This window comes from Vanellus vanellus (assembly GCF_965231255.1).
Source record: "Vanellus vanellus genome assembly, chromosome: 2".
Classification (NCBI taxonomy): domain Eukaryota; kingdom Metazoa; phylum Chordata; class Aves; order Charadriiformes; family Charadriidae; genus Vanellus; species Vanellus vanellus.
This window is the reverse complement of record NC_138906.1, coordinates 10,702,638-10,728,693: the sequence shown is the minus strand read 5'-3', so window position 1 is coordinate 10,728,693 and position 26,056 is coordinate 10,702,638. Positions and strand designations below refer to the sequence as shown.

At 35.2% G+C, this 26,056-nt stretch overlaps 1 protein-coding gene across 1 annotated transcript in view; it reads right to left on the bottom strand.

The window, feature by feature from the left end:
• Positions 1 to 26,056, bottom strand: part of UBE3C (ubiquitin protein ligase E3C) — a 77,838-nt gene that overhangs the window by 34,083 nt on the left and 17,699 nt on the right. The window contains 12 exon segments of the mRNA XM_082499334.1: positions 10 to 142; positions 3,497 to 3,594; positions 7,111 to 7,198; positions 8,300 to 8,404; positions 13,037 to 13,269; positions 13,830 to 13,987; positions 14,693 to 14,779; positions 22,157 to 22,344; positions 24,460 to 24,614; positions 24,893 to 25,113; positions 25,905 to 25,999; positions 26,001 to 26,055. Of these exon segments, the coding sequence (XP_082355460.1) occupies positions 10 to 142; positions 3,497 to 3,594; positions 7,111 to 7,198; positions 8,300 to 8,404; positions 13,037 to 13,269; positions 13,830 to 13,987; positions 14,693 to 14,779; positions 22,157 to 22,344; positions 24,460 to 24,614; positions 24,893 to 25,113; positions 25,905 to 25,999; positions 26,001 to 26,055 (1,616 nt within the window).

Here is a 26,056-nt window from a genome sequence, read left to right as displayed (position 1 = left end):
TAAACCTACCATTTTCAGGAGAAAGTTTATCATAAGCATCTTCATAAATATAATTTCTTCTGATAGTGACATTAATTCCATCCAAAAATGGCCCATCTCCTTGAACTTCTTGTTTATCAGCATAGATCAGTCTTTGAAAAATCTGTTAAAATGAGTCAGAAGAGAAATCATGTCATTGTGCAGATCTAAATATTCAATGAGAGATGGTTATTCACTACTATTATTGTCTGTTGAGTTGCTTCTGGGCACTCACTTTCAAATCACTTTTCACTCAAGTGATTTGTCTTTTCTCTCACTGAGCTGCGGAAACATAATACAGAGCCATGTCCCAGGGGAGGGAAGGAGAGGGGACAGACATGCAAAACACTTTTTCGTGCTAAGATATTATCCTCAGTTCTTTCTACATAGAGAGGCTCATCTACAGATATTCTGTCAGTGACTCCAGTTTCCTCTCCCTATCTTTCGAAGTTCTGAAATGCAAAGTATTCAAAAACAAAGGGGAAAAATCACGAGTATTTTGCACACGCAGAGGCAATCCTCAATACGACTAAATGATTGTATTGGTTTTTCTAATGCTTAAGAACATTCCCAGTAACAAGAAATGAGGTATCAGTTCTCTTCTCAAGAGCAGTGAGCAAATCAAAGCAAAATAGTGGACAGAGCTGCTGTATTCAACAGAGAACCGGAGCATCACACCAATTAAAAAAAAAAAAAAAAAAAAATGCCAGCTGAAGTACAAACTGAAATTCACATTGCCCCTTTGCAAATCTTCACAACAGGAACCTGTTACTGAGGTCACCTGAAGAGCACCTGTAGCTAACCATGTTTCTACCACACCAAGATATAGCATGGGAGGGGGCTGCCTAATGTATAATACTGTTCAATATACCCTCAAATCCAGAGAGTGTCCGTTTACTACATCCTCTTTCGCATCTTCCCCATATTCAATAAACAGCCGAGTACATTTTCCAAGGGATGTTAGCTCCAAATAATATCACAGACTGCTTTCTTAATTAAGAAGATTAAGTTAAAAGTCTCCAGGGATGTTTAAAAACAACAAATTTACCACGAAATACAAAAATCTGACAGCAGCAGACAAAGCTAGAGTAAGGTGTCAAATCTACTGTTTCTATGGAAAACTGTAGCTAGTGAAGGAGATGGTCTCCAAGCAGGAAGATTATAGCGCAGACAAAGCCAGATTCTTCCTTAAGGTAAGTAGGACAATGACAAGAGAAAATAGTCATAAGCTGCAGAAAGAGAAATGCTGAATGGATCTTAAAGAAATCATAACAAGACTGATTAAGTGTCAAAGGGGTTACACAAAGAGTTTGTGAAATCTCCATCTCTGGAGATAGTCAAAACTCAGCTGGACAAGTCTTTGCGCATCCTGATCCAACTCTGAAGTTATTCCTGTACGAAGAAGGATGTGGACTATAGTACCTTTAGAGGTCCCTTCTGACCTAAATTTTTCTACAGTTCTACAACATCAAGACACACAGCCACAGGTACCATCTTTTCATGTACAGGGCACGAGAATATCCTCACCACCATTCTCTTTCCTGAAGCATGGCTAGATATGGGTTACTAACTATTGCTACAACAAAGTAGATGGAAAGAATCACTTGAAGGTGTACCTCATGGCAAAATTCTTCTTGATACAGAGTTTGGACTCCTACAGAATCCAATGTTCATGCATATGATAGTCGTGAAAATAAGAACCCTAATGCATAACTGAAGCATTTACAATGACTTCAGACTAACACAGAGAAAAGTAAGCAATGCTGACAGAAGTACACACCATAAGAATTAACATCACCATAGGCAAGCTGATGGAAGTATTGCTTCAGTAAAAGTGAGAACCAAGGCACTTGATAAAAATGGGATTCATTACCTCCCACAGGTAAAAATCAGATTGAAAGGTGCACACCAATGTGCATTAAGGCTAAAGAAGATAACATTCCCTGGGGTGAGAAGGCTGAAGAGCCTACCGTGAAACTGGACTCAGTAATTGCCTGTAAGAGTATCTAATATCTGGTAACTCGAGGTAGAAATCTCTTGACGAAGTCAGAAAATGAAAGGACACATGGAACAACCCACTCATGGAAACAGCACTGAGCTGTATTACCACATTAAATTACAGTGTAATAGATGGCAACTGGTCAAAAAAAAAAAAAAAAACCCAAAAAAAACAAAACACAAAAACCCCCAAAACAACAAACACAACAAGACCATGATAAGGTATCATCTTCCCTTTATTGCAAGCTGTTTTGCAGGGGCAGTGGGAGACTCCAAAAGGATGTTGACTCCTACTATGGGATAAAAAGGACCACACTTTGTCCAAAAAGCAGTGTAAGAGGATCTCCTCTTTGAAGTACAAAGTTCAGTCTACAGCTTTATCCGTCTCTCCAAGCTCTCATCCAATTGTTATTTCAGTTTTTGTGATAAAACCAAACAAGGTTTTATGAATTCCAGAAACTTAACATATATGCATCTCAACATAGCTTTAAGGAGTCCAGAGGTCATAAACAGTGACTAAATCATGGCACAGAGATCCCTGCTTGAGGTTACTTCCAATTGTTTCCCTGTAATCCTATTGCAATATTGCCATACAATGCTCAGCTGTTTTGTTGGAACACGTTTCATAGAAGCCTGGAAAAAACACCCCTTTTCTACTAAAGCTGTCACTATCTTTTTTGACAAATACTGATTTACTTTCCCTATGGAACTATTCTTCATTCCCTTGATGGTGTCTTGCAACTTAATGTTTCCATGACAATTCAGTGAGCAGTTTTTAAGTAATTGATACCGTTGACAACAAAAGCAGTTCAGGTTAAAAAAAAAAAAGTGTGTCTAACAGAGTAATAGCTTCAAAAAAATATGATGCAAACTGAAACGGGTAATGGTACTAACAATGACATATTTAAAGTCTGGAAAACATTCAAAAGCAAATCCAATAATACAAGACTCTTGCAAATTTTAAGCTACATACTCTATTAAAGTTCAGCTACTCAGCTATGAAGGCAGATATTTAATCTCTAGGCGTTATTTTCCCCAAAATGGACATCCATCATCTCATTCTGAGCAAATCCACCCACTGCACAAAAGTCTCCAGTCTTGACCCTGCAATCTGTTTATTACAGATACACAACTAGTTAGTGCTCTGCTTACCACAAGAGGGTGCAATCCCGTAGATGAATCATTGAATCAGGACTGCAGTTTATTATAAACATGCAACTGCTCTTATGTGTCTTGGAATAAACATGTTTCTAATTCTAATGCAATTATTAAAAATGGTAACATAACTAGTAAAAGAAGAGAAAAACAATTAACTTCAAATGTTCAGTTGCCACATGAGTAGTGAAGAAAAACAGTATGGCCTGTCATATCCTTCTGTAGGGAAACAATCCAGTTTCTACTTATCTAAGTGCTCTTTTTACACTTATAGAAAATAAAAAACTAAAAAAACCAATTGCATAATAGAGTAGAAATTAGGTACCTTTACTCTTTCTTCAAAAGGAACTACAAAAGGTAGCTCTGTCAGAATTGCAAGTTGTCGTTCTTCGGATACAGAAAGAGGTGCTGGTTCCAAACCCACTTAAAATAGAAATAATAATTTTAAAAAATTTGGAAAGAACATTTTTTTAAACAGTTTATTTTGTATCAGGTGACTCAATTTACTTTGTATAAACATACATCCATGAAAACAGTTTACTTAACAGTCACACAAAGCCTTACCTTTCTTTACACATTAGTTTCTACAGGCAATTGGAAATATAAGTAGTGAGAACACACTGAAAGCAAAATGCGTATCAAAAAAGTACTCCTGGATTTTTAATTTTATTCAGAAGAAAAAATATTATTTTCTTATTAATGGCATTTTAATTTTTCAATTAAGATAAAATTCCTGATAGAAGACAATTAAGAAGTTGTAAGTAATTAGAATTTTAATAATTTTCACTGCAGGAATACACATTATTCCCACCCCAACGATCGAAATAGTTCAAAGGTATTGTGCCTTCAGCTACAACATCTACTTTCAATCAAATCATTTTAGGCATAAAACCTAAGAATTAAAGCAAATCTCATGAAACCAACAGAAATATAACATTTATTTCAATGGGTTTTCTCTCCCAACAGCAATGTCACAGCGATCACATTAAATGCTAGTCACTGCAGAAATGGTGAAAAGAACATCAAGAAATTGTATAATGTGTTTAAGAAAAAAAAATTAGAAAATAATTCAAGAAGCCACAGCAACAGAGACTCAATCACATGCAGTTCCCAAGCTACCATGCAGCTCCTTGGAACCTTCTTATACCCACAGAGGATATTCTTAGGAAACAAGTCAACTTTGGGTGATGCGAGTGACAATCCTGCTCTAACTTCATGGGAAGAAACTCAGTTGCTGAGCACATATCTGACTGTAAGTTAATTAACTGCAGGAAAAAAAAAAAAAAACAAACCCAAAACTATTGCTTACTGACTAGACAGTGTAGTTAAAGGTCCACTTAGCTTCAGTCTACCAAGGAAGCAAAACCCACAGCTCCTTAGTTGCTTCATTTTCGTGTTTAATAACCACCTCCTTGAAAAAAGACTCCAGAGTCTTCATCCAGACTATTTATCGACCTTATTACAAAACTGAAGTAAATGACTGACGTTACCCGATCTGGAAGTTTATGATGACAGTTTCAAGTTTTTCCTTTGGCTCCTACCTGAGGTGACTAGCATCTTGCTGCCCTTCTGCAACAGGACATCACTTCAATGTTCTTCCCCCCCCCCCCCCCCCCCCCCCCCCCCGCCCCGCTTTCCCTCAAAGCACTTTAAGTAGGGATATTTTAAGCACCAATTTAACATGACGTGACCCAAAACATCACTATACTTGATGTATGTTCATTTGGGGTAAGTTTCACCGTTGCAAGCCTTTGGAATTCCTGATGAAATGCTTATCTGTGATTACCCTTAGTTTACTTAGTAAACATTTTTAATTAAAGTCAATGTATGCAGCCTATTAAGCTAAGGGTTAAAAGCATTTTAAATAAAAAGTGCATGTACAGCAAAGGTAAACTACTACATGACTTCGACAGTTCAATTATTCCAGTCAATTAGTCAATTTTATCTGCATTTCTCCATCACAGCTTCTTTCTTTAAAGAGAAATATGGGATGGAGTCATCAATACAGAGGGCATTTAGAACTCACGAGTCTGCCATTTAAGTAAATGAAAAAGCACAAATAAACATGACCATATGTGATTCAGCAGTACTTTCATGCTAATTGGCTTTAACCCATATGGAGTCAAGAGGGATTAAACAAGTCAGGTGCACATTGTTACCTGCTTGTTTTCACACATTCACGTTGACTGCACTTTTTTTAATCCTGATTTCATACAAAACCAAGGTTTTCACAAACAGACTGTGTCATCTTTCCTCACCATCTTGCCTCCAACACACCTTTTGAACTAAACAGCTGATTTTTAACTGTGACACAGAATAGGAGATTCAAAAATACTAAGTTTTGTGAAAATTTTCAACTGGACAGAGAAGAGAAATTCCTTTAGTGACACGATTACAGAAACAGCAAGGAGAGCTCAGTTATCTGCTCTGTTCAGTGCATCAGCTTCTCTGACAACCAGCCAGCAAAACGAGGACATGCAGCTGCTCCACACCAGGCACAGCATGTGAATTCCTCATCTACTGACTGCCCAGACCAAGGCATCTAATGGAACAGAGAGAACTGCTGCTATTATGGAAAGGAAGACGAGGAAGAGAGCTCAAGGTACTATATGTATGAGGGGAAGGAGACTAGCAGACTAGTAGCATGGGGGAGACTCTGGGAGTAATAAACGTGGAACAGGTCTGACAGTGGAGATCAAGACAGTATAGCTGTCAAGAGCCATGTAGGTCAATGGAAGAATCAGGAATTACTGATGTAGAGTCCATAAGGCATACAGCGTACAGGCCTGTTGCAGCCTGGCGATATTTGCTGAAACACCCGTTTTTAAGATTTCATATTATCAATCACTTAGAATAGGGGATTTCCAAAGAGAAAATCTAAACTGAAAAAAAAATTTCATTCAGAATTCTGAGGAGTACGTACACTGGACCAACTAATTGTTACCTGGTAACTAGACTAATAAGGCAATCATTGTAAACTTATACCATCATAGCTATTCAAATACAAAATATCTTTATAAAAAGTCCTTAGTTTTCAACTTTGGACAAAGCCCTTAATTCTATACAACTCTATGGCAGCATTCAAAGGCTACAGTCTTCTCTAAATGATCTACTGTATCTGGCTAAGATATTCAAGCAGATTACATCATCTTGAAAGAGAGTATGGACTCTTGTAGATGAATCATTTTGCTGCTTAAAGGCCCCAGTTTAATTAATTATTAAATCTTCACAAGTATTAGTGATTTAATTACTTTACCTAAGCATAGCAAGGTAAAATTCTAGAATAGTGAAGATACAAAGGTATGAAAAGCTGAAAGAAACAGACCGTCTGCGTGAGAAAGTATATTGGCACAACTAAACAAGTTTAAGTTTACCCTGATTGCTAAGTTGGGCCAATTCGCTTTGGATGTTCCATAAAGTCCAGATATTTTGAGTAATTCAAGGGGTTAAGATTCTGCCTTATCTAATTAGAGACGATATTTATGAAGAGTAATAAATACTTATTGTGGTACCTAAAACTCGTTTGTTACAGTTCAATATATAGTAAAGAAATTTCTTTACAGTAAAAGCAAAACCTCAGTGCATCTTCTGCAACCTTATTAATTTTATATCTCACACAACTGCCTTTTATACATATTAATACGTATATTTTTAACACATATCATTTGTCCACCTCATCATTTCCCCTCATCAATGCCAGCAGAAGCTTGGGGAAAGCTGTTATACATTAAATATTCTAAAGACATAGACAAACATGTATACAAACACATTTTTTAAAACATCTGAAACAAAATTATGGAAGAGTACGTTGCTTTTGGCTATCATTAAGATTTTTACAGAAGAGACTCAACTGAGCTCTATAAAAGGTAGATTTTCTTTGCATAAGGCAAACTGTTATTTTGACTTAGTAACGCAAGAATTTCCTAGACAGTATCTTACCATCCAAAGTAGACTGCAATGGTCCTATTCTTCCCATTCTTCTGACTCTCCAGACATGTCTAGCAGATGGTACATAAAGCTGCGTAACCTAATAAAATAACAGTATTTTACAGGTAAGCATCATCTAATCACATATCACAATTTGCTATTACATAGTAAACACATAAAATTTTCATGTCCAAGAGTGTGTCTGAATGCCAAAGTATTTTCATTTCTACTCACTCCTCCTTATACTTATGCCTTAAAACAGTAACAACGTAATATAAAGTCCATCTATCATTTAGAAATACCATACCAGAATTTAATGTAACATTGTATTTAAGGTACTAGAGAAGCTGAGTTTGAATTCTGAGATGTCAAATAAATTTTGTTTACTTTGTATTGAGAATCAGGTAAGCACCACAATTTAAGACTGCTACTACTGTCTCTAACATGCGTAAGCACTATTTCCTAATAACTATAAAGAACTGCCACACAGAGAAATGGAAATCTTGAACACGAGGCAAGCAAATGTGCAATCATCAAAACCAAACAGAATAGTTCAGTTAACTATTCTGTGCAAAATTTCCATCTGTTAAGACATCCAATAGCGCACAGTAGTATATCTGAGGTGTAAGTAGCTTCTTAAGATCCAAGTTTTCAACAATTCAAAAAATGTACTTGCACATGCATGTTAGTGTTTTCTTTTGCATGCACATACACACTTTTTAAGCTCAATTAATATAATTTTGTTCAAGAGTTCTCAGGAAAAAAAAGAGTAATTTCTAGATAAGTACAGAAAATGCTACTTAATTTTCTTTTATTTTGGAAGAGAATCTTGAGGGTTTTTTCCCCCACTACAGAGCAATTCTTTTATTTAGCATTTATTATGAGAAGTACTTAAAATAACTAGAAAATAAAATGCAACAAAATGCTACCAGATTTTCAATTTTCCTCTGCTATAAATGCAGATGACTTACAGTATCACACATTGTAAAGTGGGTTCTACTTTATGGATTGGAAATGTGATTTAACATAAAAGTTTCTTAAGAGACGGAAGACTTTCACATTAGAGAAAAGCAGCACTACTCCAGGTTTTAAGCCATGCTAGATCTGTGCAACGTCAACGTCATTAATACAGGAATCAAACACTTCACCATTGAAACTGTGACACCTGTAAGGCTATGTGGAAAACGGATATTACTCTTACCTTATCTGCTTTAATGTTTTCTTGTTCAGAGAGCCAGTGATTTGGTGGGCAGAAATTTCTCCTTGTATCTCTAGATTTCAACATTTTCACTAAGTTTGTGATGACCTAGGTGACAGAAACACATACATTCAATATAGATTTAGCACTGTAAATGAATTGTATAATCCACAAGCAAAAACTTAAGAAAATCTTTCAGTAATGTATGAAATTTTTACTGATTTTTAACTTACAAAACCTTGCTCTTATATTTAAATACCTTAGAATGCAAGTAATTGTGGTTCACTTTTAAGTCATCAAAAAAACCCTGGCTTATTAAAGTCCCATTCCAAAAGCTAAGAACTAGGGCTACCTAGGAGTAAGTAATCCTAGGACTATCCTGCACACCTAAGAAGTTGTATGTCGGTTCAGAGAAGCCTAAACAAATAATTACCAGCATTAAATTACTTATTTAAAGAAAGTAACACCTAACCAGATCCTTTATACAATGGTCTTCTGTATAGATTTTTTTTTTCTTTTTTGCTTATATCGCTTTTCAGAACCATTAAACATGTGAATAGATGTCTATTTTATAAGAGAGCACTACACAGTGCTCAGTTCCAAAACTGAGGTTCCAAACAATTTGGCTGAATTGCAGGTTTTCTTTGTCCACAAGGAGGAAGATTCTTAAATCTCTGCGCATCTTTTTTCAAGGAAAATGCTCCACAGAAGAATGGAACTTTTCCTTGTCATCTCACAACAAAGGTCACGTGTTACCACTCCACACAAGGCAAATCTGAGAGACCAACTAATAAACAGTAGGTATTTCTGCCTACAGTCAATAAACTTAACTAGCCAGCACAAGATCAAGTGATGGGCTTCTCAATGGCCAAACTGTACAAAACCCAACATCAACTTCAGAAAGTAGACTAGAGGGCAGAAGCATTAAATTGGCAGCAAAACGTAACAGCAAAAGTTGCATCTCTGGCGTACATGAAAGACAGGCTACTTCTGGTTGCTGCATTAACAAACTAAAGCATTTGTAGCTCAAGGTGCCTCTGAGAAATCATAAGTATCTGCTGCTGATATCACCTCACCAGACACTGAGGTGATTATCCATATGTGAAAACAAATGCCAGTATTTTTAAGGGTAAAGGTCTACATCTGAAAAGACACTACAGGCTCCTTTTCTTATCATTGAGTATCCTGTTATCATTTTCAAAGCTGGCAGAGAAAAAAACCCAACATCACCTCATCCAGAAGTAGCTACCAGTATGTCAAAGTTCTTCTATTAAATCCTAGTGGACCAGCTCAGTTGTTTATATTGTATAGTAAAGCCTACTCTAAGACTGTTAAAGGATCCAACATACTAGATTCAGAAAGTAAAATCACTCCCGAGAAGGGCCTAGCTCAAATATGCCTGAAAGCAGATTACAAAAATGACCATTTCCAGAAAAAGGATGGTTACCAAATATTCTTCTGGTGATCATGGTTATCATGGTCACCAGGGTGTCTTTGCAATTTTAAGATTTTTCTCTGCCATTTCCTCCAGTCCAGAAAAAAAATAATGTAGAGATATGAAGCTAACAACTACTCCATCTCAAGCTCAATTGTCATACTCGGTTGCATGCATTCTCCCCAAAGCAGAATCAAAATCAACTTAGCCCAACACTACATAAAACACAAGTGGAATCACCAGAATATTAAATTACTAGCCTAAAAGACGTTATCACTGCTACAATGAACAGCCATCTGTTTTGCAAGGTAGAACTACAGCACTTCAAAAATGAATAGGAAAAAAACATACAAAGCTTTTCTGAAGTAATCTTGCTAAAAGACAGCCTTAATGGGCAGGTGTCAAAAGTAACAAAGAGTTTAATGGACCTTCTAAAGGATTCTGTGTCTAGATACTATACAAAAGACCTTTAAGATCCAGTTTGTAAAGTAACATCTTGAATAAAGACAGAACAAAGAAGAATGCTATTAAGGGAACTGTCTGATTACAGAGGAATTTTCATCACCTTGCCCTTATAAAATTCAGTGCAGGTTAGATGAGTCACTGAAGCTCTGTGGTCCCATTACCACTATACTTAAAAGAAAGATAAAAAAAAAAAGGAGGGGGAGGCAGAATCAGAAAAAATTATCAACGTGAAGATAATGCTAATTAAATATTTTACAAGCAGTTAAAGAATCCTTAAAGGATGCTGAATCAAATTAGGTGAGATTGGAGTTCCTTCTACATAACAAATGGGTACTGAGAACACTAGCAGTCTATACTCAGGACCCCTTTGCAATTTTTTCTATAAGTATATATTTTATTGAAAGGAAAGACCCACTTCAATAAATAATATTAAAAGAGATTTTTTCCAATAAAGCACCAAGTGTAATTAAGATTAAAAACTAAAATACAGCAGAATTAGCAACTTAATTTCATAGGATTAACAGTCAAATAATTTTTTTTATTTCACGAAACTCATTTTCTTGTACTCATAATTTAAGTCCTTCTATGGAATCTGTAACAGTTGACTACACTATTCAATATTATACCAAGACAAAAAAGGGGGATTCCACTAAATAACTTTTTCACACGTAAATCCTACCATTTCAAAGACCTCCAATCTGCTGCTAGCAAATAAGCACATCATTGTCAGCAGTCTCACTTTCTTTAGATTTACCATTACCTTGCACAAGTAAAGACTGTATGTGCATGTCTATACAGGAATGTGTTTCATTAGACAGCAGTGGCATGGAAAATATGCCAAACAAGTGTGAGAAAAAGAAAAAAAGAAAAAAGAAAAATTAAAAGCATAGATGATAGGGAAGGAGTGTGCCTTTTTCTCTGCAGGCAGCTTGCAAAAGCTTCAGAAAAGATAAATCTCATATACTTGACATATTGTAAAAGAAAAAAAAAAAGTATTTTCTACTTCAACACCTTAGAATTACGATGAACTACTTTAGCTTTGTTTTAATGATCTAGAAGAACATATTGCTGCCTGCTTACTGGCAAGAGGCTATTTTGAAGCTGCTCTCAGGAAAGACTCAGTGCTGTGTATAGTAGTCTTCTTCATGAAATGAACTTCAGCTGTGTTGAATTTTTATCTGTAACAATAGCTTTCTGAAGGAGTGAACACGGGAAGCTTTGTTATTAGATACTTATTGGGTAGAACCAGAGCCTTCAAAATACTCTCAAGATTTACATTTGTAATTCAGCTAATGGAAGACAATTCTGGGTCCTGAAGATTGTAAGAGACCACCGCGTTTAGACAGTTCCACTACAAGCTCCTGACTGCCAAAGTGGGGCAAGAGTAACTTGGGATTTTACAACTTTCTGAATGACAGCAAAATATTATCAAATTCACCCGAAATGCAAGAAGCTTATAAAAAAAAATGATTGAATATAACAAGCTAAAGAGAAGAAATAGAAGATGGCATAATATAAATGGCATACAAAAAATACCCCTAGTATGCCTTCCTTCTTAGAAAAATAGACATATTGGGGTTTTCACTTGTGACCTTTAAATTGAAAGTTATTTGGCAATTTAAAGACAAGTAATTAAATTAAATTGTGCAAACATATATTAGATCAATCTGTGCAAATTACAAATTCAGTGGTGCATTAGGACTGTATTCAATGCAATCAAAACATTATCAGTTACTCTCCCTGCTATTAATGCTTACGCTCATAAGTGAAATGTGTTGTAAAATCAGGCAGAATAGGCTGGATAGAGGCTATCTTAGACTTGTAGAATGAATAAGCATTCCTTAATTAGCCCATCAGGTTAAGTGCAAGCCTTAATGGGCCTTTCCTAAAGTCTAGCATGACATCTTTCTCCAAACATGGCCAAGAAGAAAGTTCCATTAGCAATATTAATACAAGCTTAGTTGATCATTTTCATTCAATTAACTTCTTTCAATTAAATAGATAGCTTGACAAAAGCAGTGATAAAAGACCTGAAGGGACAGCTGATGACTCGAACTGAACATTAGTGCGCGAGAGGTCGCCAGTATTAAACAGACTGTAAATCTAGCATTCAATTTGGAAAATGCATTTCTTCTGCTCCCACTTCTTTAATGAGCAATTTTAGCTGACTAGATGTGTTTGCTGCAGAATTTTCATGACAAGTCAAGCACTCCCTTTTTTCGGCAACAGTTATATTAGGATTTTTCCTGCCAACGTTTTCAGCTTCTCTTAACTCATGTCTTAGGTAGGATGCCATGGATAAAACCAGTAGAAATACATCGATAGATATCCAGAAATAACATACATTTAGTTTACATTTGCTAACTCACTATCCCATTAGTGTTCCAGCCAAACCAAAAGGAGTAATACCAGTGTATTTTAGTAGAACACAAACAAAACCAATGCGGCATGGTCCCAATTTAGTGAATCCTCCAAAACAGAAATACTTGGGTAATCATATGATTCAGTTAGAATTTCGCACCTACACAAAAGTTGTAATGACATGCTTAAGTACCTTGCTGAATGGGAGTTCAAGTTAAAACCTAAGTTCATTACAGTAACTTTTTTATAAAGAAGATAAGCAGGAAAATTAAGAGTTGCTAGAAGCAAAAAAAAAAAACGTTGTAAGAATTTAATTACTCAAAGTTTAGCACATATGCCAAAAAGCAGCCTTCCCAAATCCATATTCCTTATAACAACTGTGTTAAAAGTAGAATTAGGGAAAAGTTACCTAATCTCACATAATCAGTAGAAGCCTGAAAATTTTATTTAAATACGTTCTGAAAATTGACACAATTTACCTTGAATAATTGAATCCACTTTTTTTGTTCCGTCTGTATACATTGCTGCATTTCTATATTTTTTGTTACTCCAACACTTCTAAATGCTGCAACATATTCCTCACGAACCTCCGGTTTTGTTTCTGGGTAAGCCAACTTTATGATTCCTAAACATGCATCTCGAAGGCAGCGTGATAATATTACAAGCTCTTCTAGTGTAAAAGGCATCATTGATGATTGTCTTTGACCTACAACTACATAAAACACAAGTTTAAGTTTCTTTAAACAACTTATTAATAATTTTGTTATTAAAAAAGCACTTAATGTCATTGGAACTTGAATAGTCATAGATAAAATCTAAAAGTAGAGAAAAGAAACATCACCCAAAAGGAGCAGGAGTATGTATTTATAAAGGCAATCAGGTCTTGTAATTGTTTGCAGCCCTGATAATTTTAATTACAATATTCCCTTATTCTCTTTTTTTATTCCTGCTATCTTAAATTTTTACATTAGACTACAGGTTCAGTCCAGAACTTCACTCTTCACTAACTCATTAAAAAGTATCATGATTAAGAATTTCTATATGAGACCCTCTAAAGCTAGTGCTCCCAAGGTGCAGACCATCACTTTTTTTTTTTTTTTTTCTTTTTTTTCTAAATGTAATCACCATGAAAGAGCCAGCTGACAGCCAAGTGCTCAGGGGACTAACAAGTCAGCCCAGAACACCCTTCTCCACAGATGTCAGCAAATCATTGCCCAGGGAACTCTGTAGACTTACAAAAAAACACCGCTATTTATTATGCTTGAAACTCACCTTCTATTGGATCACCAAAGAATTCATTATCATGAATAGAAATAAGTGAATGACTAAACAAAGAACTAAAAAGGTAGAAGAGAGGGATGATTCGACTAGAGTCTTCTAAAGACATTGGAGAGCCTCTTGAAATCACCTGAAGGAGTGGCACCATTGACCTTAAAATATAAAATGCAAAATTAAAGAGATGGTTAATTAAATACCCTAAAAAGCATTAAATTCAGCATTCTAGTAAAAATATTTAGTAGTAGTTCCTACAGCAAAATAAGGATGGCACTCAGTTGAATAACTACTGTTTCCCATTCTCACAAAATAAAGTTACTCTTTGTAAGTTCTTGTCACTATAGTATCTCCGTGTCTTGATGATAAACTTTGCCATTAACTGCAGGGTGCAAATTCTTTGCTTCGTTTCTCTGTTCTCAACAAGAAAGTGAGTAACTTACCTGTATGTCAGCACAGAACAAATCTGCAGGTCCAAAGCCTAAGCTCCTGAGAACATGCTTCTGCTACCATCAATTTCTGGATTAATCAAGGTATACGAGATAAAACCCACAGACTTGGGATGAAGTACTTGGAGCTTCAGTGTTTGTTATATTTATGCTCCAAAAACTACAAAGCCTCCTTATTTTAATTTTTTACCTTATTTAAAATAAAGATTTTATTTATTTACTTGCAATTTACAACTGTCCAATTCCCAAGATTTTGCTCAGTTTTATGAAATCATAGGAGCTAAGTAACCATTACAGTTTTGTTTTCAATCACCTTCCACAAGCACTGTCACACCACCAATTGTCTCATTCTCTTGTCACTAGCTATGCTCTATTTTAACAAAGACTCAGTTTCAGAGATGGTATAATACATACCCTGTAATCATTCGCGTAGTCATTGAAGATATCAAATGCCAAAGATGCCTCAGGAATCTGGCATTAAAGGCTAAACTATACAGAAGCCTGCAAGAGGAAGTTCAAATAAATTATGTTTTCCAAAATACTGTATTCACAAAACACAATGTTTCTATAAGAACATTTCTGTCAAGCATTTCTCAAACAGTAACAATTCAAATTTTTTTTTTCAAGATGAAGGTTCTTATTCTAATCAAATCTGGTGAAAGCCTTAAAGCTGAAAAGCAAGCATATAAATCCTTATACCTAAAATACACAGTTTTCATTACCTCAGCAAACCACACGATATAGACCCAAGCTATTTCACAGAATTAAACACACATTAAATAAAAATAACATATACTCCAAGTTATTTATCTGGGATTTCTGGGATTTTTAAAAATTCTAATATGGATAACCACACCAACTAGTTAACAGGTCACTTCTGACATTAACAACCATACCAATATTTGTGAAAAGTAGATTAAAATACCTTAGTTTACGCTAGAAGCAACTATTGATTTACAATTATGTAGCGATTTTATTGGTATATTCTGCATGGCAGATATAAATATAACAACATCAACGGAACAATGTCTGTCAGCACAGCTACCCATACACATACGTTAATCCATCTGTAGACAGAAAATGGTTTACACACCCGTAAAAATAAATGTGTATGTTCACAAGTCAGTTATATACAGGACCAACTTCAACCACATTATTTCAGACATCATTACAGCTTTTTAGAAATGAGAAATAAAAAGCTTCATTAAATAAAACATCTCCCCCAGCCTATTTTTTTCCCCCAAAGGAAGCAACATATGTGACCAACATAATTTGAAACAATTAATGTCTTCTAAGAAACCAAACAGGATTTGACTGACTAAACTGTCATTTTTCAGATACTGATGAACTATATTCAGTTAGTTATCCTAAATGCTATTTTCCTAGATCTCCTAATTACTACTAGAATAAATAAGGTAAAACACAAACTCAGGTCCACATCTTCTCTCAAAGGTCAGCAGCCTCATAATATCAAAATTTCCTGTGACCACGCGTACAAGTAGGAGGCTGGGAAATGGGAGCAGGGAGGGTAGACTAGTTGCTGCCTGAAAACACAGTATTTATTATGGACCACATGGATAAATTAAAATTTGCCAGATGGCAAAAGAAAGGAAGCAAACATTTCATTAAGGAAAAAATTAAAATACCAGTAAACACTTAAAAACATTTCAGAATGGTTTAAGTGGCGATTCATTTAAAGACATTAAACAACAACAACAACAAAAAAAACACACACAACCAGAAAACCTACACGCCCACTAACAAACAAATACTGCATAGTGCCATATGCCTCTGGGTCCTCGCTTACTGGCTGCTGAAGCCCTGGGGGCTCTTTTTGCTGTCTTCGCTAAATACAGCCACTCTTAGCATCCACACAGTTAGTCCCTTCTTCAAGCTCTCAATTGACATGTATTCACCAAAAGCCACTCGCACAGACAAGGAGCTGTGCGAGGATAAAGTAGCATTGGGAAGGGCAAAAGTCTTCACCAAACAGAGAAGATAAGCGTTTCACAGGTACGAGGAGTTTTGGAAATAGAATGGGGGCATGCAGAAGAAGGGAAAAAGAAACAAGAGCAACCTCTGGTTTGCGGTGTGTCTTTGCTGAAGTATCACTCCTCTTGTTCCAAAACCTTTGAATTTTAAATACATAGATCAATACCTTCAAAAAGAGTTGGAAACTTCACATATCCCAGAGAAGTTGCATGTTGGTGATTATTACTAAGTTTGAGTCAAATTTGAAGCAACTGCTGCTAATGCTACCTTAAGATAAGTTTTATCGTAAAATTAAGTTCTACTTTAAAAAGTTGGAATTTTAGAAAGAAAAAAAAAAAAAAAAAAAAAAAATCAACCTGAATTTGATACATGGGAATTTTACTTCCTTCTGAAGTCACATTATTTTGACATTTGGGTGAAAATTGTGCATTATTATGTAAGGAAGGGCTTATTATATCTAGCTAATTTAGAACATGGATTTGTATTTTAATGTTTAAACATCTGAATGATAGCTCAGATGTCTTGGTTTCTGAAATGAGAAATTTCATCAGTGACCTTCAGTTTTCAGCCTCATATTTGAAATGAAAAGTAATTTGGCACAGTGCTGGTAGGTCTCATAGGGCTTCCAAGCAAAAACTTATTAATTTTACAATCATCCCTGGAAATTAAGTAATAGTTTTAGCAGAAATGAACAAACATTATGGACACTGAACCTACCATAATGAAATTCATTTTTTCATTCTAGCAATATTCCGCAATAATGAAGGGAAAAAAAGGACAAATCTTAAGAGCTTATAATAATAACCTTTGTCTAAGTTTTAGTGATTTTTATTCCATATCCGTGATTCAGGCAGTCAATGGTAGCAACTGCTATATTTCATGGCCCGATTCCAGAAATGATGAATGTATTCAACTTTCACATTTCCCTTCCCTGAAAATCTGGTTAAATACAAAAATGCAAATTTGGTAGAAGATGTTACCACACAGACTACTTTGTCCATATGAAATACCTATGAAATATGAAGCAGATGAATTCATCAATTCACAAGTTTCCATACTATTACCAGAAAATAAACATGAAACTGGAAACGAAACACATACAGGTGAATTAGGCCTTGTGTTACAAAAATTTTACATTACTAGATTCACCTGAAATAAAACGCTTTGTGAAAGGGACGACTGCAGAAACAACCTATTACCCTCGCACTCTTAAGTATAGAAACTGGCTTTCAAAGTAGAAGATAACAACTGTACACAAACAAACAAAAAAAAAGCCACAATGCAAGGATGGCCTGCAAAAGTTCAAGAAATTTGCTGTACTCAAAGGTTTCAAAAATTTTGGCTTCACATTGGAAAAAAAACATGAAAAAGCCTAAAAATTAAATTAAAAAGTTAAAGAGCAAAAAATAATTAAAAAGCACTTTTATAATTAAAATAGGTCAAAATCTACCTCGTTTTGTCTTTTTCTTTGGCAAAGAAAAGATGTGCATCTGCTAAAAAAAAAAAAAAGCATTTCCAGATAGAACTACATTAAAATGACGCAACGCAAGATAATAATTCTTGATAAACTGCAGAATATTACAGGGATAGCTGATATACCCTGAACACAAAGCATTATCAATCCACAAAGTTTACAGATCAGTTAATGTAAAGCTTGAGTGTCCATAGAATCTTGATCACTTTTTCCTTAAAAAAAAAAAAAAAACACAACAAAAAACAACCACACACAAACACTAGAAATCAAAAAGATTAGACATTATTTCTTTTTATGTAAACTTTTATAATCTAACTCAGGGAGTTAATTTTCAGTATTTGTACTATTCTAAAAACAAACCAAGTTGTTAAAGTTTAAACCCTGAATTTTTACCCCTCCCATCTGGTGGTCCTGCATTTTCTTGAAACTCTCACTGCATATCACCAAATTCTTTATTATGAGATCATCATACATGGTTTTATAGAATGATTATTAATTTTCTGTAAAGTTCAATATTCAGATTTAACACTGCAGTTTGGGAGAAGAACCATTTTTCTACTACCAGAAAGGATAAACTCCTTTCAAGTGGAAAAATGCACACTGTCTCAGCCACAGGCTATTAGAGAGTTAAATTCACTCCAGCATCTTCTGTTAAGTATCTATTTTAATCATCCCAAATTAAATTATCTGCTCCCAAAAGTAAGTACATAACGATCATTTATTTAGAACCTTGTTTCTCTCCATAGGTAACTAATTGTCCACAAAGGCCACATGATTTATGCGTATTTTGGGCACCTCTGGTTTAGAAAAAGTGTCAAATTCCTCCTGCGCAATGGGACAGATTAAATGACCCATTAAGCTTAATTTAGCTGAGGCACCACTACAAGTTAATTAGTTAAAGGCAAGATTTTCAGTCTAGGTCATAAATTGGGCCCAGTTTCCCACTGAGACCATTTAAGTTAATGAAGAGAATACACTAGAATGAGAGGAGCGCATAGAGTCTGCAAAAGGTCACTGCTGCCAGGGCAGCAGATTTTGACACTTCAGAACCGCAAGGTGTCACAGGTACAGGACAGCATGCAAAGCCACTGCTAAATGGACTATACTGCTCTTTAGGCTGCTTTATGCTTCTGCCTCTCTTTGTATTGGACCAAGATTGTAAAGCAAAGCCTAAAAAAAAAAAAAAAAAAAGAAAAAAAAAAGTAAAAGCTTCATATACAATGAGTCTGGTTTTAAGAAAAACACAACAGTGAAAGAACATTCCCTAAAGAATTACTAAAATAGCCTCATGTAAAGCCTAACTATCTTCAGCACACGCATGAAGACGGGCTGCTCGTATTACACCAGAACGTCAGTTTTCCAAACAATTTTCAACCACAGGTAAAGATTAGCAACGTTATATTAATTAAATAGTAGTAGCATACAGTCACTACGAAACTGCTGAACCAAGATTAGCAATTACTCTGGGGCACTAATCAGATGGCTGACAGCAACTGAAGTCCCAATACAAGCACAGTTCCCATCACTGTTTAATATTAAGCAACAGCGATGACCTGAAGTCTATAGTATTAAATAACCCCCCTAAAAATTTTGCAGAAACAGAATTCACCAGTTATTTTAAGTACAGCTTTGTTGAACAAGTCTTGCAAATCTCTTCATAATGAGAACTACACTTCAAGACTCATGTTTTCTCTTTTTCTTTTTTCTTATAAATTAACAGTATTTAATAATATATATCAACTTTACAGTGAAAAGATGAAAGTCCTGCCCCTCTGAAAGTAAGTACAATTCCCAGTGACTACATTACAATCAGGATTTATTCTACAACTCTCATATGGCTTACTGAACACTAGCTACAACTAGGTTTTCCAGTCTTGTGGAGTTTTTCTTTAATTTGGCTTGATTGTATCTTTCCAGAACTTACTCACAATTTATCAAAATTCCTAACGGCTAATCCGAAGCAATGTGCTTTTCCAGTAATCCATTTTTGGATCCCACCACTCTCTGTAGAGAATCGGAAAAGAACTTTAGAGGCTTGCTCCTTCTGTTCAGAACTCTGTACTTTTGGGAATCTTATTCTGTTCTCTCTTGGTCTCTGTTGCAAAACCAAAGAAACTACTGGCCTAATGCAGCAACACTGACGTTCCTAACACCATTTAATATCATCATCAGTCACATCAAAGATGTACTGAGGAAACACAAGAATAAAAAGCATTCAGCTTTAACGGAGTGACATAAGCCTATACTATATCTTTTTTCAAGGAAAAAAGCCTCAGAACTATTAAAACAATACAGAGATATTTGTTGTTTCCTCCCTTCAAAAGCCTGTGTTAACCTTCGCCTAATTTTCTTTCGCGTTATTGAAAAGCTATTTTCAGTTATTACTCTATTTAACACCAAACTTTGATTTGCAGCCTTTATGTTTTCAATTATCATTATTTTCTATTACAGTTGTAAATGCTGGTAAATAGGCAAAGTTTTTCTAATAACCTTTTCTATCTTTTAAAAAATTTGACCCAATGTTTCCAAAATAAAAGAGCATTTTTGAGCTCTTAAAATATATTAAAAATAATTTTAAATAAATTATTTCTGCTTAACTATTTCTACATGGCTTAATTAAATAATACTCACAATAAAATGGATCTAAGTAATGTAAAAGTTTCAAAACAAGCGAAGCATCTTTCAAAAGACATTAAATTTGGCAAAATCATTTGGACAATTAAAAAAAAGTGGAAATTAATGATGAAAAATCTTTTAATTGTTTTTTGAGGTGACACATGTTTACTACTTTGAAAACAACATCAAACGTCCTTTGAAAAACACCCAAAGAGAAGGTTTAGAATAGCTGCTTGGCAACTTAGGCCAGGTCTAAAACACACTGGGAATAGGACAAAAGATTGACACCCCCTGACACGATGATGCCTGGCCAACCCAACACTTATGACGGCCTTGGGAGTCTGAACTAGTAACTAATGTCCACTTTGATTTTGCAAATACCTGTGGGAATTAACTTCATTTTGATTTTGAAAGTAATTCCATTAGTATTACTGACACAAACCTTAGTATCCCTACTACTTATTTCTAAAATCGGTAAATTCAACTATTAGAGCTATTCAAAATTTAAAATTTCTAAATCGTTTTCCATTATAAGATGATGAGTAGAGCTTTCCTAACTCTTGAATTTATCTGACGTGTAACTAGCCTGTTACCATAAATAACTGCAAAGAGCAAATACAGCGTCTCAGAGGAAACAGATGCCATACTCATACAATTAAAGTCCTGTGTAACTTCTTTATTCTTTAAACACCCTGTTCCACACAGTTCACCAGCAAACCTCAAGTCAAAGCAGTGATGCATTTAAACTCAGTAATTACTATCCAAGGCAATGTACTACTTGCAACAATAAAGCAGGCATACTAATTCAACTGTTGCTATGATCTTCAAGTCTCACATCCTGCTCTAATGCAATTAGTCTACAAAGAACTAATTACCCTAATCGAGCAATCACAGTTTCACTGACGTCTCACTTCCTCTAACAGCTATAAACACCACTGGGCTAAGATAGCACCTAATTAGTTTTCTGTATCATTGTTTACAATGCAGTTTGAATTGATTATGTTTACAACATTCCCTAAATACTTACTTTACTACCAGAAACTACATACTTGTTCAAAACTACTTGCACCAGAACAGTGTTAACGCTTATGGGTCTTAGCTTGATGATAAAAATGTCGCAAATTATCTTCCATTGTTACCAACATTTGTGGTTTGCAGTTTCTGTAAAAGAATGCTGTACAAACAAACAAGTCTCCATCTCAGGTGCCAAAGCCCTTCCCGAACAACAACAGAGGGTTTCAATTGTTTTGATTTGTATCAATAGAGATTTTGGCTATATATTAAAGATGGTGAAGTTAGTTTCAGTGCTCAGCCAGTTAAAGAGACTCTGGAATCCATGTCACTGAAAGTTGTAAAAACAACCCAGACAGATTTCTGCCAGAATGACTCTTAACACTGCCTCTGAGCAAGCAGACAGATAAACTCCTTTCAAGAATCTTTGCAATCCCTATTTGCACGTGATTTTCTGATCACAAACACTACCTGTTCTGTAGTCCTCAATGTGGTGATAGAATACTAACTTCTTTGCAACTCGCTAAACAAACCAAGAGCTTACACTTTTGGATTCAGCTATTACTCCAGAGAGAGCAGAATGAACAAGAAGAAAAATAAGAAACAGAATGAATCCACTCTTCGGTTTGCCTGGAATTATTATTTAAATTCTGAAATTCTTATTTATTTCTGCTGATCATAGAAGAAAACACAGATAAAAACCCACAGGGTATTTAAAACAAGTCTACGTAATAAAACACATTTTAGGTATACTACAGTTCAACATCGCTATTATTTATACTTGCCTGACTTTTGGCACCATCATTCGGTGTTGTACCATTAGCGTGTGGCAGATTGATGCCATCAAGGTAAAGACCTCTTCACTAGCTGAATCTCTCCAAACCATATTCAGTAGAGTGTTTGTCTGCTGCTTTGTATCCAACTTCTTTAGACACTCCTCAGTTATATACTGAACTGATATTCTCCCATCACCCTATGAACATATCAAAGAAAAATTTGCTTTAAGTCCTTTTAATTATCAAGTATCCCCTTTTTTAAAAAAACTAACACTTCAGAATTTTACTAGAACATGAAGTTTTCTTGTACAATAACTAAAACATAAGCACATATGTATATCACACTAGCATTCTTAAAAGCATCAGACCCAAGAGCCAACTTAAATCCTCAGGCACGCAACTGTTGCGTTGTGGTATTGATCTTTTGACTTAGGCCAGTGGGAAGACTCCCTTTAAAGCAGGCATGTTCTGCAACACTTGGATACAGTAAGTCAAGATCACTTACTGGCATAAAATACGTGAATAGTCATCTCTTCCCCACTGACATCAGTCAGCATTGGACATGAAATCCAGAAATGCATGTCGACTGTAAGCTTCTTTACAAACAGTGTTTTCACATTCATAACCCATGGGTTAACAAAACAAAAAACTTCAGGGTGGCTAATACACATGTTTGGGTACTCCCAGAAGCGTATGAAGGGGAATGCTTTCTCTTGGCGTAGAACGGAGTGGAGCTCAACCTTTTCTTTTCCTTATTTTTCTATTTCCTTATTTCCTTATTATTTCTTTCCTTATTCTTTCCTTATTTCCTTATATGTCTTTATGATGCCCCCAACAGAGCAAAGCAGTCTGCCTCATTGAAGGATACAAGTTATCCAATTATGAATTTTTAAGAAAGAGGGGTTCCCCAACCACCCCCTTTTTTTTTTTTGTTAGACAGGTATGTATAAAAATATGGACTACATAAACTCACACAAGAAACACAATATTAATTATTGCAATACATTTTTCTTAGCTATTAAAGCTGCCTCAGAGCAGATTTTCTCTCATTTTCTCACAAATTATTAAATTACCTGTGAACAGAAATTTATTCTTTGTTTTTATCTTATCACCTCTGAAACATGACCAGTATCTCTAAGCCACAAGTAGAATCTGCCAATATTTACATCACTTACAGTGTGTGTGTGGCTAGCAAATTAAGTATTTTATTCACACTGTCTCGATAGAGATTTCGGGATAATGGTAACACACTGCATCTAAAACTGCACAAGTAAAAGGTTGCATGTATTCCCCAACAGTACGGCTCTTTGTAAGAGGTTACTCTCAATATCTAGGCCTTAAAGAAGCTGCATCTTTCAGAAATGTATTACCCCTTACAAGAAATATAAGTAGGCATTATAGAGCTGGCACGCTTTTGCTTTCAACACTTAAAAAACCGCCAGGAAGCCTTAGAATGCCTGAGAGAGACAGAAAACTAGAATTCCCAGCTCAGTATGGGGAGGTAAAATAATCTGAGACCTTTTTCTTTTTTTAAATGAACTCTAAACATGGTTAAATTTCACACGTTCCATAACGAAAGACTGCACACTGCATATGTCCTTTGAATGGTAGTGCTTTTGAGAGATAATACAAAGGCCAGTAAGAGACTATTCACATCTCTCCAACTTTGGTTGTTCAAAGCCTTGATCTGAGCATTAGGTTAAAGTTCGCATGGATTCATTTTACTGGTGGAAGTTCAAACTCTAGTGAAAAGTCCTATTTATACTACAGTCTCTATACATTATTATAGAAAGCAGGTGTTCTCTCTTCGAGGGCTTTCAAGGTAGTGGATGCATCTAAATACAGAGCTAATTCTACAGGTTAAAGACTGTAGTTGAACTCCATGTATCTCCATGAGAAAGAAAATGAAAATACTAAGTTGGAAGATCAGATTGGTATGATGTATGATATTTTAGCATCATCACGGACTTAAAGAACACAGAGAGTAATACAGTCTCTGTAAAATACATACTTAAAGCAGAGAAGTTTAAACTTATTGTTCAATAAAAGCTCTGTCCTCAGAAGACACACTACCTGTATTTTAAGATTTCTTATTATAGTTAGGGTTTTGTTTGTTGTTTTTTTGTTCCGTTTCATTTTTAACGTAAGCAACCAGTTCCATTTGCTTACAGTGAGCAGCCATCTTTTTTAAGAAGTAAACATGCTTCCTTCTACATGTAGCTAGGAAAATAGTGGATATGGTGATCATGTTTTTGCCTGTATCTGCTGCTGCTATAATAGAAATTCATTCAGAGAAATTCTGTACTGCTTACTGGTGTAGTTGTCATTTTACTGATCTCTTCATCTTCATCTTCCGAATCACTGTTTGCATCTTGACAATTTGTACCAGCAGTAGACACAGGCAGCTGAGAGAGGAAAGTTTGGAGTACCCTCAGATACACAAGAAGTCCTTCCTCTGAAAGGGATCCTATAGCACATACATTGAAATAAAAGATTGTTATTCAGATCACACTGTACTATAAAATATATTTTACCAGAAATACCTGACCAAAAACACATTATGCCAGATCTTCCCAAATTAAGTGTATTTTTTATTAAAAGGGTAAGAATAGCTAATAAAACAGATCTCTCCAATACTTGTATTCACAAACTGTCCTTTTTGCTTGGCAGTGAGCCATGTTGTGGAAATACATAACATTAACTCAAATATGAAAAACCATTGAATTGACCATTCAGCTTTCTCACCCAAATATGTTTCTCCAACTGTTAATACAAAGTAAAAAAGCCATGGGGCTTGATCACTTCTTCTTGAACATCCACTTTCTGCTAATAATAGTGCATTCAGAAAGAGTTCATAAGGGAAAATGGTCTGCACATCAGCAAGCGCTGGAATGATGAAATGGAATATCTGATCCGTAAAAGGTGCTGCCAGAAACTCCTCTGTGAAGGCTGCAAAAATCTGCTGCCTGAAATGAAGAAAAATTGTCTTTATAGAAAATATAGGCAATTTTCCCCACAATTATATCTGTGGAATAACAGATCAATTTGCAAGTTTGAACACATCCATCAAGAAGACTGCAAAGATGTGCGCTAATAAACCAAATTTCTCAGACGCCTCAAAAATGAACATCTTACACTACATGCTTTTCCTAACGATCTTACATGTAATTTCATGGCTTAGACTTTTCAGAAACTCACAGAAAACTATTCTGAAGTTGAATTTGTTGTTTACATTCTTGAAATAAAAAATAAACTTAAAAAGCACAATTAATCTTTTTCCCAAAAAATACTACTTTAACACAAAACACTATCACATGATACAACCAGTTTGATTTTTGTTCCATCTTTCTACATACCTGACACTTTGTTCTTGAAGGAATAGCTATGACTTAGTTATTTCTCTTCATAAACCTCAGCTCCTCTGTCACAAAGTTCTTTTTACCTCTAAAATTCTTTTCATCTGCCCTTAGCTGCATCTCTGCTCTCATCTAATTTTTTAGGAACACATATGTTCCTACACGTTGCAATACCTGCTATTCTCTGTGCTCTGTTTATTGTAGTCTTCGGCATTTTATTGCCTTTTTCTTAAACACACCTGAAACTACATTGTTTCAATGATGAACAGCATTACCAAAAAATCATTACTATTGCAAATAAATCAAAATAAACTGCACTGAAAGAATAGCTAGACAATCAAACTGTGCACCTTTGACAATAAAAAATAAGTATACAAATATCTAATATTATCTTTATTTACCTTGCACCTTCTGGACAGGAGCTATATGTAAAGTGCAACGGCTTCAGAACATTCTCCAGAAGTATTTTTGCAATAGGGACTCGAGAAACATCAGAAATACTCAATACTCGAGGGAAGCTTATTGTTAATTAACAAATAAAGCGACTTGTAGT